General features: G+C 41.9%; 1 protein-coding gene across 1 annotated transcript in view; it reads right to left on the bottom strand.

Moving 5' to 3' along the window:
* The window catches only part of LOC131222540 (uncharacterized), a 24,886-nt gene extending 2,531 nt beyond the window's left edge, over positions 1 to 22,355 (bottom strand). Inside the window, exons 1-2 of the mRNA XM_058217655.1 lie at positions 21,989 to 22,355; positions 40 to 401 (exon numbers count right to left, since the gene is read on the bottom strand). Of these exons, the coding sequence (XP_058073638.1) occupies positions 40 to 401; positions 21,989 to 22,208 (582 nt within the window). The 5' untranslated portion in view covers positions 22,209 to 22,355. The remainder of the gene's footprint in view (positions 1 to 39; positions 402 to 21,988) is intronic.

Raw genomic sequence — 22,355 nt, 5'->3', positions numbered from 1 at the left:
ATTTCCTCTAGCTAGACTGAGAAGAGAATGCAAGCATACCTGAGTTTTTCTGTCAGTTTTTCCATCAATTTTATTAGACATGGGATTGGTTGTGCCATTGAGAGGAGAATCAGGGACCTTCACTTCTACCCAACCATCTTCGTCGTTACTACTACTGCTGCTGCTCTGAGTTATCTCTTTTGGAAGCTCCATGGCTTTACCATTGCCATCCTGGAGTTCAGCAATGGCTTCTCCACCATTGCCTGTATGAAGTATCTCGCCTTCTCTTGCAGCAACACCACAGCGTACAGTACAAAGGTACTCATTACCGCTCTGCTGTTCGGTTGCATAATATATCTCAAAAACTCGAGCTGTGCTGCGCACATAGACCTGACGGGCTTCATGCCTTTGTGTGAAAGTGACTGCAGTACAAAGAGATCACAATCATTGAAAAAATAAATTGAAAGAATGATGTTTTGTTAGTGTGCCACCACCTGGTCTGCATTTCATAGTAAGAATAAAAGAAACCCTTGGCTTCTTCTTCTTCTTTTGAAAGATAAACAGTATTTTGTTAGAAGTGGTAAGGTAAGAGGAAAAGACTACAACCCAAAGAGAGAAGAAAAATTACATTCCTCAAGTGCCTTTATACAAGAGGCCATTCCACTACAAAAAGCTTTGCCCTACTGAAAACCTACACGACCGTACTCATTTCAAAAGCATCTACCACTCCCCTTCCTCCGCGCCCCACCCCCCCCCCCCCCCAAAAAAAAAGCCCAATCTCCGGCTCACACTTCTTTCTTTCCCGAGCCCAACACCATGACATGCCAAAAGGAGGTCACCAATTAATCCTGGCATCACCCATGGCACATTAAACAGACTAAGGAAGCTCGCCCACACCTTTTGAGCAAAAAGGCAATGTATGAATTTTTGTGATAGGCCAACAATGATCAATTTTCAAGTTATAGCTTGGTCAAATTTTCTGCCCACAACAATTTTGGCAAACAGAGCTCGATAGAATTTACTCGGCAGCAAAAGAAAGTTCACATCAGTATCTAAAAGTGCAACAAGAGCATTAGAATGCAGTTCAATGCAGATAACCAAGTTCAACTGGAGTGTCTTCGTAACATAGTCAAGAAAAATCTTTCTAATGAATCCTTCAAAAAAAAATCTTTCTAATAATCACTTTTCTCTTGAGATTTTTATGGCCACCAAGTCATCCAATTTTCTAGTAGGAAGAGAGTAGTTTTTGGGGTTTTCTTTATACTTACATGATCAATACTATTGCCCATGTATCTATGGAAAAAACCACAGAATATGTGCATAACCACAAGAAGAACATCTTAAGAAAGACTAGTGTTCAGATAAGAATGAACAACTGAAAATGTGGTGGGAAAGCTACAGAGAGAGAGAGAGAGAGAGAGAGAGAGAGAGAGAGAGATGCACTGATTGGTGGTGACTTCTCACTAAGCCCATCAACAAGCTGTTCATGTACATTAGTGGGAAATGGGGATGCAATGCACAGAGAGAGGTGGTTTGCAAAACATGGGAGAAAGGGGGAGAAGCAGTAGTGAAAAGGTCCATATGAGAAAGGGTTTGCTACAATACATCTCGACTTACTAGTATTTTTACGTGGGACCATAGTAGTTGATCTGAGGTAATGTTTCAATAGGTCAAACTGCTTATATGATGGGCCTCATCGTGGAAGGAGGATACATGAAAGAACTCTCAGACATGGATTGTCTCCTTCAAACATTCCTTTGCGCGCCCATCCATAGGGCCTTCCATTACAAAGAATGCATTGGTCATCAACCATCCACCATGTGGCCCTTCATATGAATGGTGTGGATCATTGAAAATTTTTCCCAATTCAAAGGCTAAAATCACAGAGTAGATGATAGCAAATACAAATCGGATATATGTGTGAGGACTATTGATCATTTTGTGCGTCAGTAAAATCTCCACCCTCCTCTCGCCTCTTAAAAGGGACAGGCAAAATCCCAATTGCAGCATTGTGATACATACAGTTGGATATCATTGTAAACAATGTAAATGTTCTTTTCTTTGGCTAAAAACCTTCTCATATCATTAAATAATGAAAAGATCTAGCTATATTACTAATTGTGGTTCAATTTTTGCCCCTAACTACTTGCATCGTATAAAATAGCGATAAACCAAATAAGATGAGCATAATAAATAATTGAATCCATGGCATGCCTTCTCCCCAGTGTTTCAAATAGCGCCCGTAGCGTACGCTACGTAGCATAGCGTGGCTGTAGCGTCCCAAATAGCGTAAGGGTCGTAGTGTATGCTACAGCTACGTAGCGCGTAGCGTCCATAGCATAAGCTACAAGGTATTTTTTTACTATTTTAGTTTTATTATTATTTTTTCACGTTTTCTTTGTTTCTAATGTTGATGAATGTGACACTTGTATTGTACTTAATACTTTTAACCAATGGGATTTTTATTTCTTTTCATAATTGTGACTTGTGGTTTCAATTAGACATCATTAATTAAAGTGGTTTGCTTAGAAAGTTGTTGATGTGATAATTATTTGATTTGGCTTATATATGTGGATTGGCTTTTGATAAATAACTAATAACTTTTTTGAACATGCTAACTTTTTTGAACATGCTTATAATTGATAAAATGAATCATCTTTTACGCATTTTTATATTTTTTTCCTTTTTTTTCACTATTTATTATATTTGTCCTATTTTTAAATTTAAAAATAGAAGTATCATGCAGCTTACGCTACACGCTATGTATTTACGCTACACGCTATAGAGGGTTGAGTGCTACGCATCACGCTACCGCTATTTAAAACACTGCTTCTCCCCCATCTCAATCATTTTCCTATATACAGATAAACCAAATAAGATGGGCATAATAAATAATTGAATCTATGGCATGCCTTCTCCCCCATCCCAATCATTTTCCAATGTGGCTTCGTAACAACAGCTTAATTAATTGACTATAATGGAGCATCCCACATAAAGGGCGAGCTCTTGATAGAATTTAATCACAAAATTGATACCATAGACAGAATGCATCAAATATGTTACGAGGATTGGATTTGAAGCTAAATTTGAATTCTGGTTACAGGGTTACTTAATGACACAAGATATAATTTCCGACAACAAGGCCCCACATCTAAACTACATGAATAATCAACATTAAAGGAGCTTATTTGGGCAAGGAATCCCTCGATTATGGTGGGTGCCATGCCCTGCACATCAGATTTGTATGGTACAGAGGGCAGTGCCTTCACTAGCTTAATCACAAAATTATGTGACGTTCTTTTTTTAAAATAAAAAACATTGGAATTGTGAGCGAAGAGAAGCTCCACTTGGCCCAAACAAGTATGATGTGGAAAGCATGGGGCCTGACATATCTCCCAAATGGCATTCAACTTCAGAAATTTTGTAAACCAAAAATATATACCAACATATTACATGTTGCTCAAGCAAAAAGAGCATTTTGTTCAACCAAATGACACTACAGGTAGGATCAACCTTTCAGTGACCTAAGGTGTTCATTGGGTGGGGCCCACTGCGACAGCAATCCCCAAGTGCAACCCCAACAGATGATTCCAGACATTTGATCGGTGTACTGAGAATATACAATTTTATGCGTTGGTGTGCATTTAGTTGTGCTTGGACAAGATCATTAGATGGAGCAAACCACAAAGCATATCTGGTGCAGCCAAATTGAACTCGATTTGCATATGTACCTTTGCCTTGAAGATCAAACCACAAAATTTTCTTCACTAATGCAGCAAGAAATTTTAAAAAAATAAAATAAAATAAATAAAAATTTAAAGGACCGTGGATTGGTACCCAATAGCCTACAAGCCACAATGCTAGTAATCACAATATTCCATTTCTTCTAGTTCTACCACAGGCAACACAAATTATAATGCAAGAAAATAACTTTTTTTTACTCAAGAAAAAGAGAACCCTAATATACCATCCATTACTAATCCAAAACATCTATCTCAATAAAATATTAGAAATAATATCCAAAATATCCCTTAATCTCATCACAACCATGTATGGCTACCATAAATCAATCATAACCATAGTTAGCAAAACACCGTTTTAAACTTTGTATTTTTGGAGAGAAAAAAAGAACCGCATAATTGATTAAACATTTAAAACTCTGTATATATAGGAAGATAGGCAAATTAATTGTTTTTGGGAAAATTGCTTTAAATGATTTTTTTTTAATAAAACACATTTTATTTATTTAAATAAAAAAAAAAACTTTTGAAGGAAATTTAAAAATTAGAGATTGATCATCACCACCCCCATTGATAAAAGAGTAGAAGGTGAAAACTTTTGATAGAGAGCTTGATTTATATGAGGATTACTTGAAAAGGAAAGATTTGAGAGATGCAAAGAACACCATTCAACTATCTTACACTATAGTCATCATATAGAAATTCTAATGGTTTTAATAAAAGTCATCTTAACCTTATATATAAGATATACAAACATATACGCACATATATAGCCTTTTTCACTCATTTTTTGAGTCCAAACCGTATTAGAATTGAACTTTTCGTTCTTTGAATTTTTGGCATTTCTCTTTTGTTTTAACCGAATTTTTACCAATTGAGACCAAATTAAACACGGACATTTCATGTACTCTTTTTTCTTTTTCTTTTTTAATTTGATGTATGTTGTTTAACCGACTATGGTCATAACTCAAATATTATTGGAATTGCATAATCTTCTACTCATTTGAAAGCTAACTCAATAGGATTTGAAACAGAACCAATTTTTTGTCACCCAAACATCGTTTGATACCATAAAAGTGGCCAACCACGGGGATGAAAACACTATAGGGAAATTGGTTAAACTAACTCTAAATCTAAGTGACTGATGCAAACCCCGAAAGGGGAAGCAAATAGATCAAAGAAAAGAAGAAAGAGACTGTGGGAAAGGACCCAGCAATCCTCTAGCCGAATGCTAGAGACCGCGAATGCAAGATTCTGCCAACCATTTCTATTGGCAAGGTTTGAAGAAAGATGTCGGGATCATTGTTCGTCAATGTCGAACATGCTAACTGGGTAAAGGTAGCAAGCAGAATATTGGTCTTTATACGCCATTGCTTGTGCCAAATGCTCCATGCGATGACATCGGTATGGATTTCATCTTGGGCTTGCGTAGGACTCAATGTGGCTATGACTCTATTTATATTGTGGTTGACAGGTTCTCGAAAATGACTCATTTTATCCCTTGTAAGAAGACATCAAACGCCATGCACATCACCAATGTTTTCTTCAAAGAGGTGGTTTGCTTACATGGTGTTCCTAAAATGATTGTATCTAATCGTGATGTTAAGTTTATGAGCTACTTCTGTTGCACCTTGTGGTCTAAGATGGGAACTAAGTTGAATTTCTCGAGTGCTTATCATCCGTAAACAGATGGGTAAACTGAAATAGTCAACCGCAGTCTTAGGAATCAACTCTGATGTCTAGTTGGTGATCATATCAGTTCATGGGACATCGTGTTACCACAAGTTGAGTTTGCTTATAACAATTCTGTGAACCGCACTATGGGACTCTCCTTTCAAATTTTCGACGAGTATGCAACCGCGACAACCTATCAACTTAGTATCACTTCCTAGTGCGACTCGATCGAGCCAGGACGTTGAAAGGAATAAATTATCTAAAATTCTAACAATAATCATCATAACTGAGAAAATCATAAAGGAAACATGCAATGGAGCGGGCCATCACTACAACCATGGAGTATGGAATTCAATTACTACTTAGGTTGGATCCGGCGAGGGATGAGACCTCCCGATCTTGCATGGTCACACCCAATCGATCAATGAAGATCACTAGTCCGAAGAACCAAGAAGTTTCTTGGATTAGGGATTTGAGAATTTGGGGATTTAGGGTTTAGATCGGTTCTCAAGATTTTGATCAAGAGGAATTAGCCAAAACAAAAAAAATAGAAGAAAGAAAGTTATTACCTTGAGGAAGTTGGAGGGGCACAAGAAGAAATTAGAAGAAGAAGATCAAGGGGAGAGAAGAAGCACCATTAGAGAGAAGAGAGGAAGGAGGCAACCAAAGGGTTTGCTTTTCATTCATCAATAGTTGAAATTCGTGTTTAGGGCTTTACCCCACTTAAATAAGCACATAAAGACATAAAATTACTAAAATACCCCTAGGATAAGCAAATAAAGATATAAGATTACTAAAAGACCGCTAACTAAGTCAAAAACTTGCAAATAACATAAGTATGGGAAAGTTTGGGCGCTCGGTCCTCTTTCTCCAATCTTTCTTCACATGTGTCTTCCCTAAGTGGGGTCTTCTATATGTCCAATCACATGTGAAAGGTCTTCAACTCCTCAATATTCGTCTATCCACAAGGACGGCACTTGTGGTTGGCGCTTTCTTCGTTGGTATACCTTGAATGCACCCGTGTCCGCATCAATTCCCCTGGGTGAGAAAACTCGACCCCGACGAGTTGAAACTTTTGTAACGCTCAAGTAGATCTGGATCAATACCCTGCAATGCGTCGCCCGACAGCCACGTAGATTCAGACGATGGTTTGTTCTTCCACTTGACAAGATACCTTTGGAAACCCCCATCTCTCGTGGATACTATCTCATCATCCAAGATTTCCTCAATTGCTTCTTTATGGGTAATGAGTGGAGGAGGGGGTGGAAGGGGTTGGGTAGTAAACTCAGAAAAAGGCCATGAAAGGGATGATGTATCAACAATGGGAGTATGGGCACGGACTAGATCTTCCACATTAAAAGTTGGATTAATGCTCATTTCAGATGGAAGGTCAACCCGATACGCGTTGGACCCAACCTTTTGTAATATCTTGAATGGTCCAGCACTACGCGCTTGTAATTTCTTTGCAGATCCTTGAGAGAATCGCTCTGGCCTTATTCGCACCATTACATAGTCTCCTTCTTGAAATTCTTGCACTCTACGATGAGAATCAGCTAAAACTTTATAATCATCATTGCTCTTATTTAACCGCTGTCTAATATGTGTATGCAAATCATGAATATGGCGTGTGAATGCATCGGTTGACTCAGAAGACCTTTGGGTAACAGACATAGGTAAGAGATCTATGGGCATTCTAGGTTTATAACCACTTACAATTTCAAAAGGACTCAACCCTGTAGATCTATTAACTGACCCATTATAAGCAAGTTCAGCAGTTGGTAAAATTAGGTCCCAAGTCTTAACATGTTCACCCACTAGACAACGTAGAAGATTTCCAAGGCTACGGTTTACCACTTCAGTTTGACCATCTGTTTGTGGGTGGTAAGCAGTAGAAAATTGCAAATGAGTTCCCATAATGTGCCACAGTGTCTTCCAAAAATAGCTAGTAAATCGAACATCACGATCAGACACTATGGTTTTAGGTAACCCATGGAGACGCACCACACCATCAAAAAAAAGACGAGCAACATGAGACGCATCTGACGTCTTCGAACATGGGAGGAAATGCGCCATTTTAGAAAAACGGTCCACAACGACAAAAACGGAATCGTGCTTTTTTATAGTCTTGGGAAGCCCGAGCACGAAGTCCATACTAATGTCCTGCCACGGAGCATGTGGCACTGGCAATGGCGTGTACAACCCAGTATTTTGCTTTCTTTGCTTTGCCAGCTGACATGTTCGACACTGCCCTAAAACTTTGGCTACATCTCGCTTGAGGCTTGGCCAATAAAAACGATCTTCCACGAGGGCAATGGTCTTATCACGACCAAAATGGCCAGCTATCCCTCCTGAATGAAGCTCCCAGATGAGGAATTCACGAAGGGACATACGGGGAATACAAAGTCTGTCTCCCTTGAAAAGAAAGCCATCTTTAAGAACATATCCACCCATAATATGCTGGTCACTAGAGAGCGACGTGTAAGTACCCCCAAAATCAGGACATATGGGGTATTCATCTTTCAGTTGCTCAAATCCGACTACCTCTACACTCAAAGAGTTGAGCAACGCCACTCTCCTACTAAGGGCATCCGCTGGTTTGTTTTCAACCCCGGCCTTGTGTTTCAAAACAAACGAATATTCCTGAAGAAACGCTACCCACTTGGCATGCCTTGGGTTGAGTTTCTTCTGAGAATGCAAATATCTCAAAGCCTCATGGTCAGAAAACAAAACGAATTCTTGCGGTAGGAGGTAGTGTCGCCAATGTCTCATGGATTGCACTACCGCATAAAATTCTTTGTCGTAAGTGGAGTATTTTTGTTTTGCCTCATTCAGCTTCTCACTGAAATAGGCCATTGGGTGTCCTTCTTGACTCAACACTCCACCTATACTGACACCAGACGCATCGCACGCTACTACAAAGATTGTAGAAAAGTCAGGTAGACGCATTACAGTAGCTTCCACCATCTTGCCCTTAATTTCTTTAAAAGCCTTGACGGCGGCTTTAGACCACACGAACTCTCCCTTTTTCATGCACTCGGTAATGGGAGCCATGATCGTGCTAAAACCCCTAATGAACCGACGATAAAAAGTTGCTAGGCCGTGAAAACTTAGGCCTTGAAAACTTCGCACCTCATGAATGTTGACTTTTTCAGGGTCTGCCCGCATCCCTTCATATGACACTATAAATCCTAAGAACACAACTTGGTTAGACATGAATGCACATTTCTTAAGATTAGCGTACAACTTTTCCTTCCTAAGGACACTACCGACCTTCTTTAAATGTTCAAGGTGTGATTTCTTAGTGGTACTATAAATAAAAATATCGTCAAAGTACACCACTAGGAATTTTTCCATGAACGGCCTCAAAGCTTGGGTCATCACCCGCATGAAAGTACTGGGTGCGTTAGTCAAGCCGAAGGGCATGACCAACCACTCATACAACCCATCTTTCGTCTTAAACGCCGTCTTCCACTCATCTCCTGGGCGTATACGAATTTGGTGATATCCACTCTTGAGGTCTATCTTAGAGAATATAGTGGACCTGGCCATCATGTCAAGCATATCATCAAGTCTAGGTATAGGGAAGATATACTTGAAGATAATTTTGTTTATGGCTCGGCTGTCGACACACATGCGCCTCGTGCCGTCTTTCTTTAGCGTCAACAATGCAGGCACGGCACACGGGCTCATACTCTCTTGGATGAAACCCTTTTACCGAAGCTCATCAACTTGCTTCTTCACCTCTGCATGCGCTGCAGGGTTCCTCCGGTGGAGAGGAAGGTTCGGTAGAGTAGACCCCGGGACAAGATCAATGGCATGCTGTATGTCCCTCATAGGTGGCAACTCATTCGGTAAGTCTTCAGGAAATACATCACCGTATTCCTTCAGGACCGAGGTCACCTCACGGGGCAACTCTGATGGAACCTCAAGTGTAATTTCTCTAGCCACAAGGGCATACACCATAGAATCCTCCTTAGCCTCTTTTTCAAACTCTCATGCGCTGATTATATGTAAAGACCTAGGTTTGGATTTCCCAATTTCTCTAGGCTCACTTGCCTTCTCATCCTTCTTCTTTCCTAGTGTATTCTCAGGTGGCATGGGATTAAGTTTGATCTTTTTACCATTATACATAAAAGTACACGCATTCGAACGCCAAAGATCGTGACATCATTATCGAATAGCCACGGTCTACCTAGGATAACATGCCCCACATCCATAGGTAAAACATCACACCACAGGGACTCTTTGTATGACCCAAACTCGATGGGGACTAGACATTGCTGGGTGACAGGTAGGGATGTCTTGTCAACCCAAGAAACTTTATACTGGTCTGGATGAGGTGTGGATTTCAGCTTTAAGCGATCTAAGGTGCTAGTGGAAATCACATTCTGACAACTTCCACCGTCCACTATCACCTTACAATTCTTTTCACCACACTTGGCAATAGTGTAGAAGATAGTGCTTCGACGCCCGTCAGCACTTCTAGACTGAGCTAACACACGCCCGACTACCGCAAGCGTTGCTTCTCCATCCACTTCTTCATCAGTAAGTCCTCCTTCATGGTGATACTCTTCAACTTCATAATCACCCTGGTCATCTCCACCCTCGTGGGACTCGCCTATAACTAAGGCTCTCCCACGGCTCTTCGTAGGACACTGATTAGACATGTGGCCAAGGTTGCCACACTCATAGCACCTCACTTGGCTCATGTTACTAGGACCGGCACCAAGAACCTCTTTGCCCTTGTCCTCCCTAGGCCTAGGCGGAATGGTCGCCTGTGCCCTAGGTTGATTACCAATATTAGGTCTAGTTCCTTGGGAACTAGATCTAGCATTGGAGTCTCGGGACTCAAAACGACGAACGACAGGAGCCTTCAGATATTGCTCTAACTCCTGCACGACTTGATATGCTTCATCTAAGTCCGTTAAGGGCCGAGTAATAAGCTCGCGCTGAAGATCCACACAAAGGCCCGTCTTAAAACGCGAGAGCGTTACTAGAGGGTCTTCTCGGATATCACATCGCATCACATACTCTTCAAATTTAGCGATGTAGTCAGCGGCAGACATTGACCCTTGGCGTAAGGATTGCCATTGGTCAAGGAGCTTCTGACGGTATGAGAGAGGAAGGTACTTCTCCTTCAACTTCTCTTTCATCTCATACCAATGTGTGATAGGGGCTCTACCAACTCTCTCTACCCTACGCTCGGTGTTGGTCCAGAAGAGCTTGGCTTGACCCATAAGCTTCATCTTAGCAAACCGCATTTGACGGTTTTCTGACATGCCATACCACTCAAAGTAGTGGTCCATGTCAGCAACCTAGTCAAGGAATGCCTTGGGATCCAAGCGTCCATCAAAACTCGGGGCCTCAACTCTCACACTCTTCATCGCACGCTCATCTGGATCATAACGGTCTTGATAACCACATGTGGCTCGTGCCTCTCGCACCACACCACGACCGTTACCACGATCTCTATCCTCACTACCACCACGTGTGGCAGCACGTTCTTCAATGATTCCTTCCACTTGGGAGTGCGCATCTTCCCCTACAGCGGGGTTTTCCTTTTGGGACGCCTCTAGTTGCTCCACCTTAGTCATGGTGGTGGTAATTTGGTTCTCAAGGCGGGCAAACTCACACCTTTGACCCGCTTCTAGGGCAGTTATCTTTTGTATCAATTGAGCAAGTTGCTCAGATAACTGCTCGTTATTCATGGTAGGTTGAAGTCCGAAACCTCTACCTCTTCTCGTGGGCATACAATGAAGACTTGAACCAAACTCTACCTAACTAGACTACTAGGTGTCATGACTTTCAAGATGAATGCGATGAATGCAAAACTCTATGAACTGACACAATTAAGTTGAAACAGGAAACAACTCAAATTTGAAAATTTTCCAGATTAGGAACTTTCTAAAATTAGAAAGTTTCTAAAATTGAAAACTTTCTAAACTTGAAACTTTCCCAAGTTAAACCTAAAAATCAAAACCCTAATTTGATAACTCGATCTAGACAAAAACCATGCAAGCCTAGGCTCTGATACCAAATTTGACGCAGGACAGCCCTAATTATGATGCATGCTCATGGAGATAATTAAACAACGGAAATAAAAGGAATAAATGATCTAAAATTCTAACAATAATCATCATAACTGAGAAAATCATAAAGAAAACATGCAATGGAGCGGGCCATCACTACAACCATGGAGTATGGAATTCAATTACTACTTAGGTTGGATCCGGCGAGGGATGAGACCTCCCGATCTTGCATGGTCACACCCAATCGATCAATGAAGATCACTAGTCCGAAGAACCAAGAAGTTTCTCGGATTAGGGATTTGAGAATTTGGGGATTTAGGGTTTAGATCGGTTCTCAAGATTTTGATCAAAGAGGAATTAGCCAAAACAAAAAAATAAAAGAAAGAAAGTTATTACCTTGAGGAAGTTGGAGGGGCACAAGAAGAAATTAGAAGAAGAAGATCAAGGGGAGAGAAGAAGCACCATTAGAGAGAAGAGAGGAAGGAGGCAACCAAAGGGTTTGCTTTTCATTCATCAATAGTTGAAATTCGTGTTTAGGGCTTTACCCCACTTAAATAAGCACATAAAGACATAAAATTACTAAAATACCCCTAGGATAAGCAAATAAAGATATAAGATTATTAAAAGACCGCTAACTAAGTCAAAAAACGTGCAAATAACATAAGTATGGGAAAGTTTGGGCGCTCGGTCCTCTTTCTCCAATCTTCCTTCACATGTGTCTTCCCTAAGTGGGGTCTTCTATATGTCCAATCACATGTGAAAGGTCTTCAGCTCCTCAATATTCGCCTATCCACAAGGACGGCACTTGTGGTTGGCGCTTTCTTCGTTGGTACACCTTGAATGCACCCGTGTCCGCATCACTTGCTCTGCGATCTTTGCCTCCATGAAATTTCATCTTCAAGCACACTTGCAGAGTAATTTTGGATTAGTTGTACTCTTCTGGTCGCGGTCGGATCCTCAGGAGGCATTCTTATTGCCTGGAAGTCCTCCAAGTGGGACTTACAAACCTAGCTGATGGGATCCTTCTCCAAAGCGGTCATTCTCAAAGATAAGTATTCTAACTTATCCTATCTCATTATATCCGTTTATGGCCCTAACGACGACTCTTTGAGGCTAAATTTCTAGGACGAGCTGACTGCCATTAGACGATCTTTTTCAGGTCCCTATTGCTTCGTAGGCGACTTCAATGTCATTAGGTTTGCGAAGGAACATTCCCGCAAAAGGAGATCCAGCAATGCCATGCAGTCTTTTTCTGACTAGATTCAAGATCAGGAGCTAGCGGACCTCCCTCTCACAGGTGCCAAATATACGTGGTCCAATGGCCGCAAGTCCCAGATCCAATCTCGGTTAGACAGATTCCTCCTTTCCTCAGACTGGATCAATATCTATCCTGCCGTTAACCAGACCGCTCTCCCTAGAACAACTTCAGACCATTGTCCTATCCTTCTCTCCGAGTCCGATATCAATTAGGGTCCGAAACCATTCAAATTCCTCTCCGCATGGCTCCACATTGAAGGCTTCAAGGAGAAAATTGTGGATTGGTGGTCCTCCTTTCACACCGACGAATTTACAGGCCACTGGGTGATCTGCAAACTCAGATTCATCAAGGGAAAAATAAAAGAGTGGAAGGCATCTGAATTACACAAGCGAGAGCTCGAGACTGATGCTCTCTTTGCTGAATTGCAAGACATCGACTTCAAGGCTGAAGACTTCGTCCTCACGGATGACTTTCTCTCCAGGCGAATTCAGATCATCCAATCTCTACCTTCCAAAGTCCTCGAAGATGAACACACTTGGAGACTGAAATCTAGATCAAGATGGATATCGGAAGGCGACAAAAATTCTCATTATTTCCATTCCATAGCCAACATGAAGACCCGGGCGAACGCCATTCTCAGCATATCCAAAGATGGTTGCCAGACAGATGACCTAGATGAGATTTCGAACTTGGCTGTGGACCATTTCGGATCCGTCCTCTCTTCCGAGGGTTGGAATAGACCTCGCCTAGATGGGATTCCTTTCTTCTCGTTGCAGGAATCAGAAGCTCATATCTTGGAAGTGGCGTTCTCGGAATTGGAAGCTAAAACAGCAATTGATGCCATGGAAGGTGACAAATCACCTGGCCCTGATGGCTTCCCCATCAGTTTCTTCCAATGTTTCTGGGATACAGTGCGGCCTGATCGTCCTGATCTTATGAATTTCACTCTAGACGCAAGCTTTCGAAGGGCATTGGCGCATCCTTCATTGCCCTCATACCCAAAGTTGCAAGAGCAAACTCCACGGAATTCAGACCCATTAGCCTGATTAGCAGTATTTATAAAATCCTGGCAAAAATTCTGGCTACCAGACTATCGGCGGTGATAGGGAAATTGATTTCGAAACGTCAGAATGCTTTTATCCGAGGGAGACAGATCACTGACAGTGCCCTTTATAGCTTACGAATGCTTGGATTCGAGCCATAGATCTAGCTTGAAGGGCCTCCTTTGCAAGCTCAACATAGAGAAAGCTTATGACCATGTAGACTGGAATTTCCTTCAATATATGTTGCATCATATGGGCTTCAGAGTGAAGTGGAATGGTTGGATGAAGGAATGCGTCGAGTTCACTCTATTTTCTCCTCAATGGCGTCCCGTAAGTTTTATTTCCTTCTTCCAGAGGTCTGCGACTAGGGGATCCTCTCTCTCCTCTCCTTTTTCTTCTTATTGGTGAGGCTCTTTCTCAAATGTTGTTGCAAGGTCAGAATGTTGCTCTATTCAGTGGAATCTATACGCCTGGGATCCCTACCCCGATCACCCACATCCAATTTGGTGATGATACCCTCATCATGATCGAAGCAGAGGATGAAGCCGTCATCAACCTTCACACCACTTTGTGCTGCTTTGAAGCTGTTTCGGGCTTGAGAGTTAATATGTCCAAATCAAAAATTTTTGGGGTTAACATTACTGATGATGTCCTTGCCTCTTTTGCTGCTCACCTTGGTTGTCCTGCTGCCTCTTTCCCTTATACGTTTGTGGGTCTCCCTCTTTCTATCGACACCCCCCCTAAATCCATGTGGGTTAAGATCATCTACAAATTTCAGAAGCATCTGGCTAGGTGGAAGTGCCAATACCTATCGATGGGGGGTCGTATTCAACTGCCCTCCTTCAGTTCTTCGTCAGATTGACAAGTTGCGAAGAGACTTTCTGTGGTGTGGTAAGGAGAACCAGAAAAAATTCCATCTCCTTGACTGGAAGGAGGTTTGCCGTCATTTTCGGGATGGTGGAGCGAACGTTAAAAGCCTGAGGATAATGAACAAAGCCCTTTTGGGGAAATGGACATGGCAGCTAAGCTTAGAACCAGATGCTTTATGGTGCAATGTGATCAAAGGTAAATATGGGTCTTCTTTGGGGGGATGGTGGACAAAAGACTCCTCAGCTTATAGAGCGTCATACATTTGGAAAGGAATTCTACGAGCCAAAAATATTGTCGTTCAAAACACGGGCTTTGAACTAGGGAATGGAGAGGCTATCCGATTTTGGGAAGACATCTGGATGGGGGAATTGACCTTAAAGGACAGATTCCCTTCCATCTACCGCATCGCTGTCAGCAAAGACTCCCCTATAGTCAAATTCTACTCCGTTACCGACTCAGGCATCGTTTGGAACATCCCTTGTTGCAGGAATCTATATGATTGGGAGATAAGTGACTATTCAAACCTCCTCAACTATCTTTCCAAAGCTTCTCCGAATCCATCTCAGCCGGATAGGACAATTTGGCCCAGCGATAAATCTAGCCGATTCTCTGTCAAATCCCTATATGCGCTTCTAATCCCTACGTCCCCTCATTCCCAAGCCACTGCTTTTATCTGGCGTTATCCTACTCCCCCCAAATTCATCTGCTTTGCTTGGCTCGCATCTAAGAATCAAATCCTCACGATAGATAATCTGAAGAAAAAAGGATTGCAACTCCCCAACATTTGTCTCTGCTGCATGGATAATGAGGAATCAGTGGATCACCTTCTTGTCCACTGTCCCTTAATCTCACTCATTCGAGAGGATTTTATGTCAAGTTTCAATGTCATAGGGTGTTTGCCGACCTCAGCTGCTATCTTATTGGAATATTGGAATGGCTTCAATTTGGGCAAAAACAGAGCCACGGTTTGGAGAATGGCCATTGTAGCTATTTGGTGGGCGGTGTGGAAAGAAAGAAACGAGAGATGCTTCAACAACTCTCATTCTTCGGATTTGGCTGTGGGTACCCGGGCAAAAAATATAATCATCGTGGGTTGCAATTGTTCCGGCGCTCAAGGGTTTTGATTTGCTGTTTTTAGGATGCTAGTTTCCTTTCTGTCCCTTTGTTGTTTTCTGCTCTGCTATCTCAGCAGTCCCTTTGTTTTTGTTTCTTTTTCTGTTTTTAGTTTTTAATACAAGCCTGTTACTTCTTAAAAACAAATTTTCGACGAGTATGCAACCGCGACAACCTATCAACTTAGTATCACTTCCTAGTGCGACTCGATCGAGCCAGGACGTTGAAAGCTTTTGCACAACATGTTAAGGAGATACATGAAAAAGTTACGTGAAAGATCACCCTTAGTAATGAAAATTATAAGGGATATGCAAATGTTCGACGACATTCCGCACAATTCCAAGGAGGAGATAGAGTCATCGTGCGACTTAAGCCTAAGCAGTTTCCATCGGGCTCTTATACAAAGCTCCACTCCAGAAAGGCAGGTTCTCAACATATTTTGAAGAGGCTAGGTGATTGCATACCTAATCGAGCTTCCACCCAAAATGAAGATCAGCCCCATTTTTAATGTGGAAGACCTTACAGTTTATCTTGGACATCATGCAAATGAAAGCACAAAAGAATAGGCAATCCGAATACTTGAGATACCATGTCAGCTCAAAAAAATCATTGAAGACATGTTGGATGATCAGATAATTTCCACACGCCAAGGAGAGTATCAGAAGTTTTTTTGTCAAATGAAAGGGCCGACCAAGATCCAATAGCACATGGATTTCAGCTGATGATTTCAAGCACATCAACCCAGAACTCTATGAATAGTACATTACCATTAACTTGACAAAGCCAAGTTTTTTCCAAGCTGAAGGGAATTGATGCAATTGCCCCACATCCCACACATGCACGCTCCGCATGTGGACAAGAAAAGAACCGATTTTCCTTTTTAGCCCATCGTCACTTTCCTTTTATTTCAAAATCTTTCCATTAGGAAATTTCTTTTATATATAAAGTTGTATGTGTTCTTGCGACCCTTACATCCATGTCGTATATTCACGGGCACCCCACTAAAATATGTGTGACCTTCATTGGGATGATGTCACACCAAAATGATTCTTCGTAACGACCCAAGGAGAAGTTTGCTAAACACCTCTTAGTCACCAGGACGAATGTGTCATTCACCCACGCAATCTTATATGGCTTGGGATGCATTTGATATTTCAACTTGTCCACCATGCTTTGTGAGAATCCCATTATGTCGTGTTTGGACAAATTTCTTGTTTCAATAGATTCGATCGAAAAATATCCCTTGGTTCATCAGAATGGGCTGTCAAACTTACTTATGATCACAGGCCTATTGTGCTGCAAATAGATGAGGAAATTGGGTTCCTAAACCCTTCAGATTTGAGATGGCTTGGATGGAAGTTTTGAATATCTTATATCAGATTGGTGGTCCTCTTTAGTGGATGGTTTTGTTGGGTTTATTCTAGCTAGAAAGTTAAAGCTGCTAAAAGAGAAGCTGAAATTGTGGAAGAAATAGGTCCTTGGCAAGAGGGAAGAAGAATTTGACAAGCTAGCTGAGCAAATTCATGAGTTGGATTTGGCAGAAGAGGCTGCAAGTTTATTGGAAGAGGGCAGAAAGAAGAGGGTTGATCTTGCCTACAAATATGCGCACAGGGCCAAGGAAGAAGAGATTGGATGGCGTCAAAGATCGTGTGTGATCTGGTTGAAAGATGGGAATAAAAACACCCGGTTCTTTCACAGTATCACAAGCACTAGAGCTCATGCTAACAGAATCTCCAACTTAGTGGTGGATGGAGTAAGCATGACTAAGAAATACCATATTTGTGAGGCTATAGTTTCATTCTACAACAATTTGTTATCCAGCGAACATTGGGGTAGACTGAAATTAGATAATTTGCAGTTTCACCATATGCCTGTTGCAAATGCGCCATTTTGGAAAGATCAGTTTCAGAAGAGGAAGTTAAATAAACTTTAGGATCTCTATGTGGGAAGAAAGCCCTTGGCCCGAACGGAATTCCAATAGTTTTTTTTTTAAAATTTTGCCATATTGTTGGGAAGGATGTTACAAATTTTGTAGTGGAGTTCTCATAGCGTGGAAGGCTTTCATCCGAACTTGGGGCTTCTTTTATTGCCCTTATTCCAAAGGTGGAGGGTGCAGAGCAGTCGAAAGACTCCAGGCCAATAAGTCTCATTGGGGATCCCTATAAAATTCTAGCCAAGATTCTAGCCACCAGATTTAGGGAGTTCGTTTCCAAAGTTACTTCGGAAAATCAAGGAGTTGTGTGCTAGGAAGACAAATTTTGAATACAACTCTTGTCGCTCACGAATGCATTGATAATAGATTCAGATAGGGGGAAAGTGGCTTGGTCTGTAAATTAGACATCAAAAAGGCCTATGATCATGTCGATTGGAAATTTTTGGATTACATGCTTGGGAGGTTGGGTTGTGGTAGTAAATGGAGAGGGTGGATCAAATCTTGCATTCATTCAGCATCTTTTTCCATTCTGGTGAACGGATCTCCCAAAGGTTACTTCAGAGCTTCCCGTGGTCTTAGGCGGGGTGATTCCCTCTCATCCTCTCTCTGTGGTCGTGGTTGAAGCCCTTAGTATGAGCTTTAAAAAAGCAAGGAAAATTTACTCTTTTCTGGTTTCTAGATGGCAAATCTTCCAGGCAGCATTTCTCACCTTCAGTATGCAAATGATACGTTGCTTTTTGGCGAGGCGAAGAAAAGACTCCATCAGAAATTTATGAATAATCCTTGTATGTTTCGAAGTGATCTCTGGGCTAAAGATTAATGTGGCAAGATCTGAGATGGTTGGGGTGCATGTTGGGCAAGATGATCTATCTCGGATGGCTATTGCTTACAGTTATCAATCGGGATCCTTTCCGTCAACACCTTGGTCTGTCTCTGTCTGGGGAAGCCAACCAAACACTTGTGGGACAAGGTGATCAAAAGGATCAAGTGGAAGCTTTCTTCTTGGAAGAGCACGTATCTCTCTTCGAGGACCCACCTAACGTTAATTAAGTCAACTTTTTCCAATATGCCGATATACATCATGTCTTTATTCAAGTGTTCAAGATCGGTGTTGGATGGGCTTGAGAAGCTTAGGAGGTATTTCTTATGTAATGGGGCTACAAAAGGCATAAAGTTCCACCTTCTCAAGTGGGACGAAGTCTACAAGCCTATCTCGAAGTGGGGGGGGGGGGGGCGCTGGCATTAAATCCTTAGGCAACATGAATACGGCTCTACTTGGGAAGTAGATTTGGAGATTTAGCATAGAGGGAAGTCCTTGGAGAAAATTGATTGTTGCAAAGTATAGTGTGCAGGAGGGCGGTTGGTTTGTTAAAGTCTTGTCCTGTATAGAGCTTCAGGCACTTGGAAAGCGAGTATAGCCACACAACATCTAGTTAGTAGGAGCATAGACTTCAAAGTCGGAACAAGATCCTAAATCTGATTTTGGGTAGACATCTAGTGCGGCACATAGGCAATTCAGTCTTTGTTCCCTGGAGTCGATAGTCTCGCTCCAAATAGATTTGTTCGTGTGATGGATTGTTATTCAATAGATGAGGAGAAGATTATTTGATCTCCCCCTTGCCGTAGGGACCTGTTGGATGCCAAATTCGATGAGCTTGTGGTTTTGATGGAGCTCTTAGATGTGGAGAAGCATATCATTCTTCAAGACGACAGAATTATTTGGACTTGTAACAGACTTGTAACATATTGGGAAAGTTTACAGTTAAATTGTTTTATAGCCTCCTCTCTCCTTTGTCGTCTTATGCAGATACGTCACATTTGTTCCATCATTGGTTTTCTGGAGCTCCCCTCGGGTCACAACGTTTGTTTGGATGTAGGTTGAAAGTGAATCCTAATTATTAATAATCTCTAGAGAAGAGCGCTCGTTTTGCCCAACATACGTTTTATGCATATGGGGAATGAGGAGTTGATCGACCATCTGTTTATCCATTGCCCTTTCACCACAAGAGTTTGGGATTACTGACTACCGTGCTTGCATGCAGGTTGGGTTATGCCTAAGACGATGGAAGAGCTTCTATGGGCCTGGCATGGGGGTGGAGTTGGTAAAGCGCAGAAAGCTATATGGCAGCTTCTAATCATGGCAATTATTTGGGTTATCTGGGACTCAAGGAATGATCGTTGTTTTCATAATATTGTTGTAGGGGTGCGACGTGATTTTAAAGGTTAAACGGCTGGTGTCGAAAGGGGCAATTTATGTTAAGGCAACCTCATCTACTCTTTTGTTTTAGTGGTGTTTTGGGCCTGTATTCTTTCGTGCTTTTGCACTTCTTTGATAAAATCTCCATTCTCTCAAAAAATAATAATAATAATTCTGGATTGTTCTCAGATTCATCTTCCACTTGGCATGCAATGAAGTTTTCTACCTCCCAAAATTGGAGGTTACGAGAAGGACACTCCGTCGTGTAATGTCAACGACCACCACACCTAAAGCAAGTGTTGGTCGACATCACCTACGTTGATGCAACAGACTCTCCCTTTGTATCACCGTTTCGGAAAAGAGGATTGGAAGTAAAGTTCTGACCAATTTTGTTACCCCGAGGCAACTTAGTACGGGGCACAAATGGTTGTGGACGCGAAGTAGAGCCACTAGTAGTGGGGCGGGTGGATGCATAGCCCCCACCTTGAGCACTACAGTGCCTTATCACTAACTTTTATTCCTGCACTTTTTGAGCCATCTGATACGCTTCGTCTACGCTATTGAGCCGAACAATCACCAATTCTCGTTGAATATTGAACCATAGCCTATTGAAATAATGTGTCACTTGTTGTCTTCCGGTTTCTGTTAGGCGGTAGCGAATAACTAAGCCATAATAATGTTGTGTACTCCTACAAGGTCAGATTGTCATGCCGAAGCGTGAGGAGCTCTTGGAAAGAAGTCGTCTCATAATCCGGCGGCAAAAACCTTCGCTTTAATCTTGCCTTCATTTCCTCTCAATTGCTTACGAGAAGATGGCCACACCATTGCAAATCTTCTTCGATGGCATACCACCAATCTTGAACTGCACCCTTAAGTTTCAGAGCAACAAAACATAACTTGACAGCTTCTTCAATTTCGTATCAATGAAAATATCGCTCCATTGACTTTAACCAATCATTGAACACCTTGGGATCCAAATTACCATCGTAATCTGGAATGCCAATCTTGACATGCTTAGCAAGTTCCAAAGTGCGAATATTCCTTCCTCTTTCGGGATAAATTGGATGATCCCATCGGAGGTTATTCATCCACATAGCGATGTTGTTGGGCTTCATAGCCAAGCTCACATTCTTTTTCTTGGAGATCACCATTGCGGCCAAGATGCCTTAAGTTAACATTCCCATATTCCAAATCTCCTTCAAGGCCATCCATGGAGGTTTAGCGGTCTAGATTGATTTCTATGTTTGCGATTTTGAGAACAATAATATGTCCTTCCAAAAGCATTCATTTTGACAGTGGAACAGGTCTCTAGATCATCCACCCGTTTCATGATCAAATCGACCACTTGTTGCAAAGTTGTGACAACAAAGCACCTTAATAAGAAAAATCTAAATTTATTTCTTTCCTAATATAAAGATATGAAAGAAAAAGGAAATTTCCTAACATAGAGATTTTGAAAGAAAAGGAATGCGGTGATGGGCTAAAAAGGGAAAGTGGTCATTTTATTGTACACACATGTGAAGCGTAGCACGTGTGGGATATGAGGCGATTGCATCAGTGACTGACTAGATGGCCATCGGTTTGGTCCAAATGCACATCAGGACCATTGATCTTCCCATCAGATCAATCTTGACCACCGAAGCAGTCCATATCTTCGATTCAGAGAGTTGGATGATTCACATCCTTGAGCAGGGCCCATTGATGGGCCTGATCTTCGATCAGCCAACTTGTGCAGCATGGATGCATCAATCTCCCATCTGCAACGCGGTCCACCATATAAACGGATGGATCACCACAACGTGGGCCCATCATATACCGTACCCTCCTTGTCTTAGACAAGAAACTATTTAGAAAGAAAATAAAATAAAATACGCAAGGACTGAAAATTCAGAATTACGGTCTACAAATTACAAATCATCACTTACGATCCAAACCCCATAATGAGATCTCATGCAAAGAAGATAAGTAGAGGACTGAAAAATTCAGAAACAGGCTAAAAATTACAAATCATCATTTCCAACCCAAAACCTAGATCGAGATCTCAAGCAAACTAACAGCAGATTTCGGAAAAGGAACAAGCGGAAAGAAGAATCCTAGAAAAACGAAAGGAAAAAAGAGAAACTCTAGAAATGGAAGGATTTCTGGAACTGACCGTTGATTTCGCAGGGGGCCGAATCGGACGGTGGAGGTTGCAGGATGAGTTGATCTTTGGTAAGCACTGCGTTCTTTACTTCTTTTTCTTCCGGGATTGGAAAGACAGGGGATTCGAAAGAGATGGAGTTTTGGAGAGAACCGTCGGCGACGGTCCAGTTCGTCGCGGCGGACCAACAGGGACTGCCGCCGCTGCTTTCTTCCATTTTCTCTTCTTCCATCTGCACAGTTGCGTGGTTTGGGAAGGGATGAGGCGTGGTTTATTTTTATATGATACTCAGGCTGCGTATGACGCTTCATACGCAGGTACTACCCCGCCGGAGCTCGTGACAGGCGGAGGCTCCGAGGGCCACTGAGGGGCCACCGTG

This window comes from Magnolia sinica, chromosome 13 (assembly GCF_029962835.1).
Source record: "Magnolia sinica isolate HGM2019 chromosome 13, MsV1, whole genome shotgun sequence".
In the NCBI taxonomy this organism is placed as follows: Eukaryota; Viridiplantae; Streptophyta; class Magnoliopsida; order Magnoliales; family Magnoliaceae; genus Magnolia; species Magnolia sinica.
Note: the sequence above shows the minus strand (reverse complement) of the source record. Positions and strands in the feature narration are given on the sequence as shown.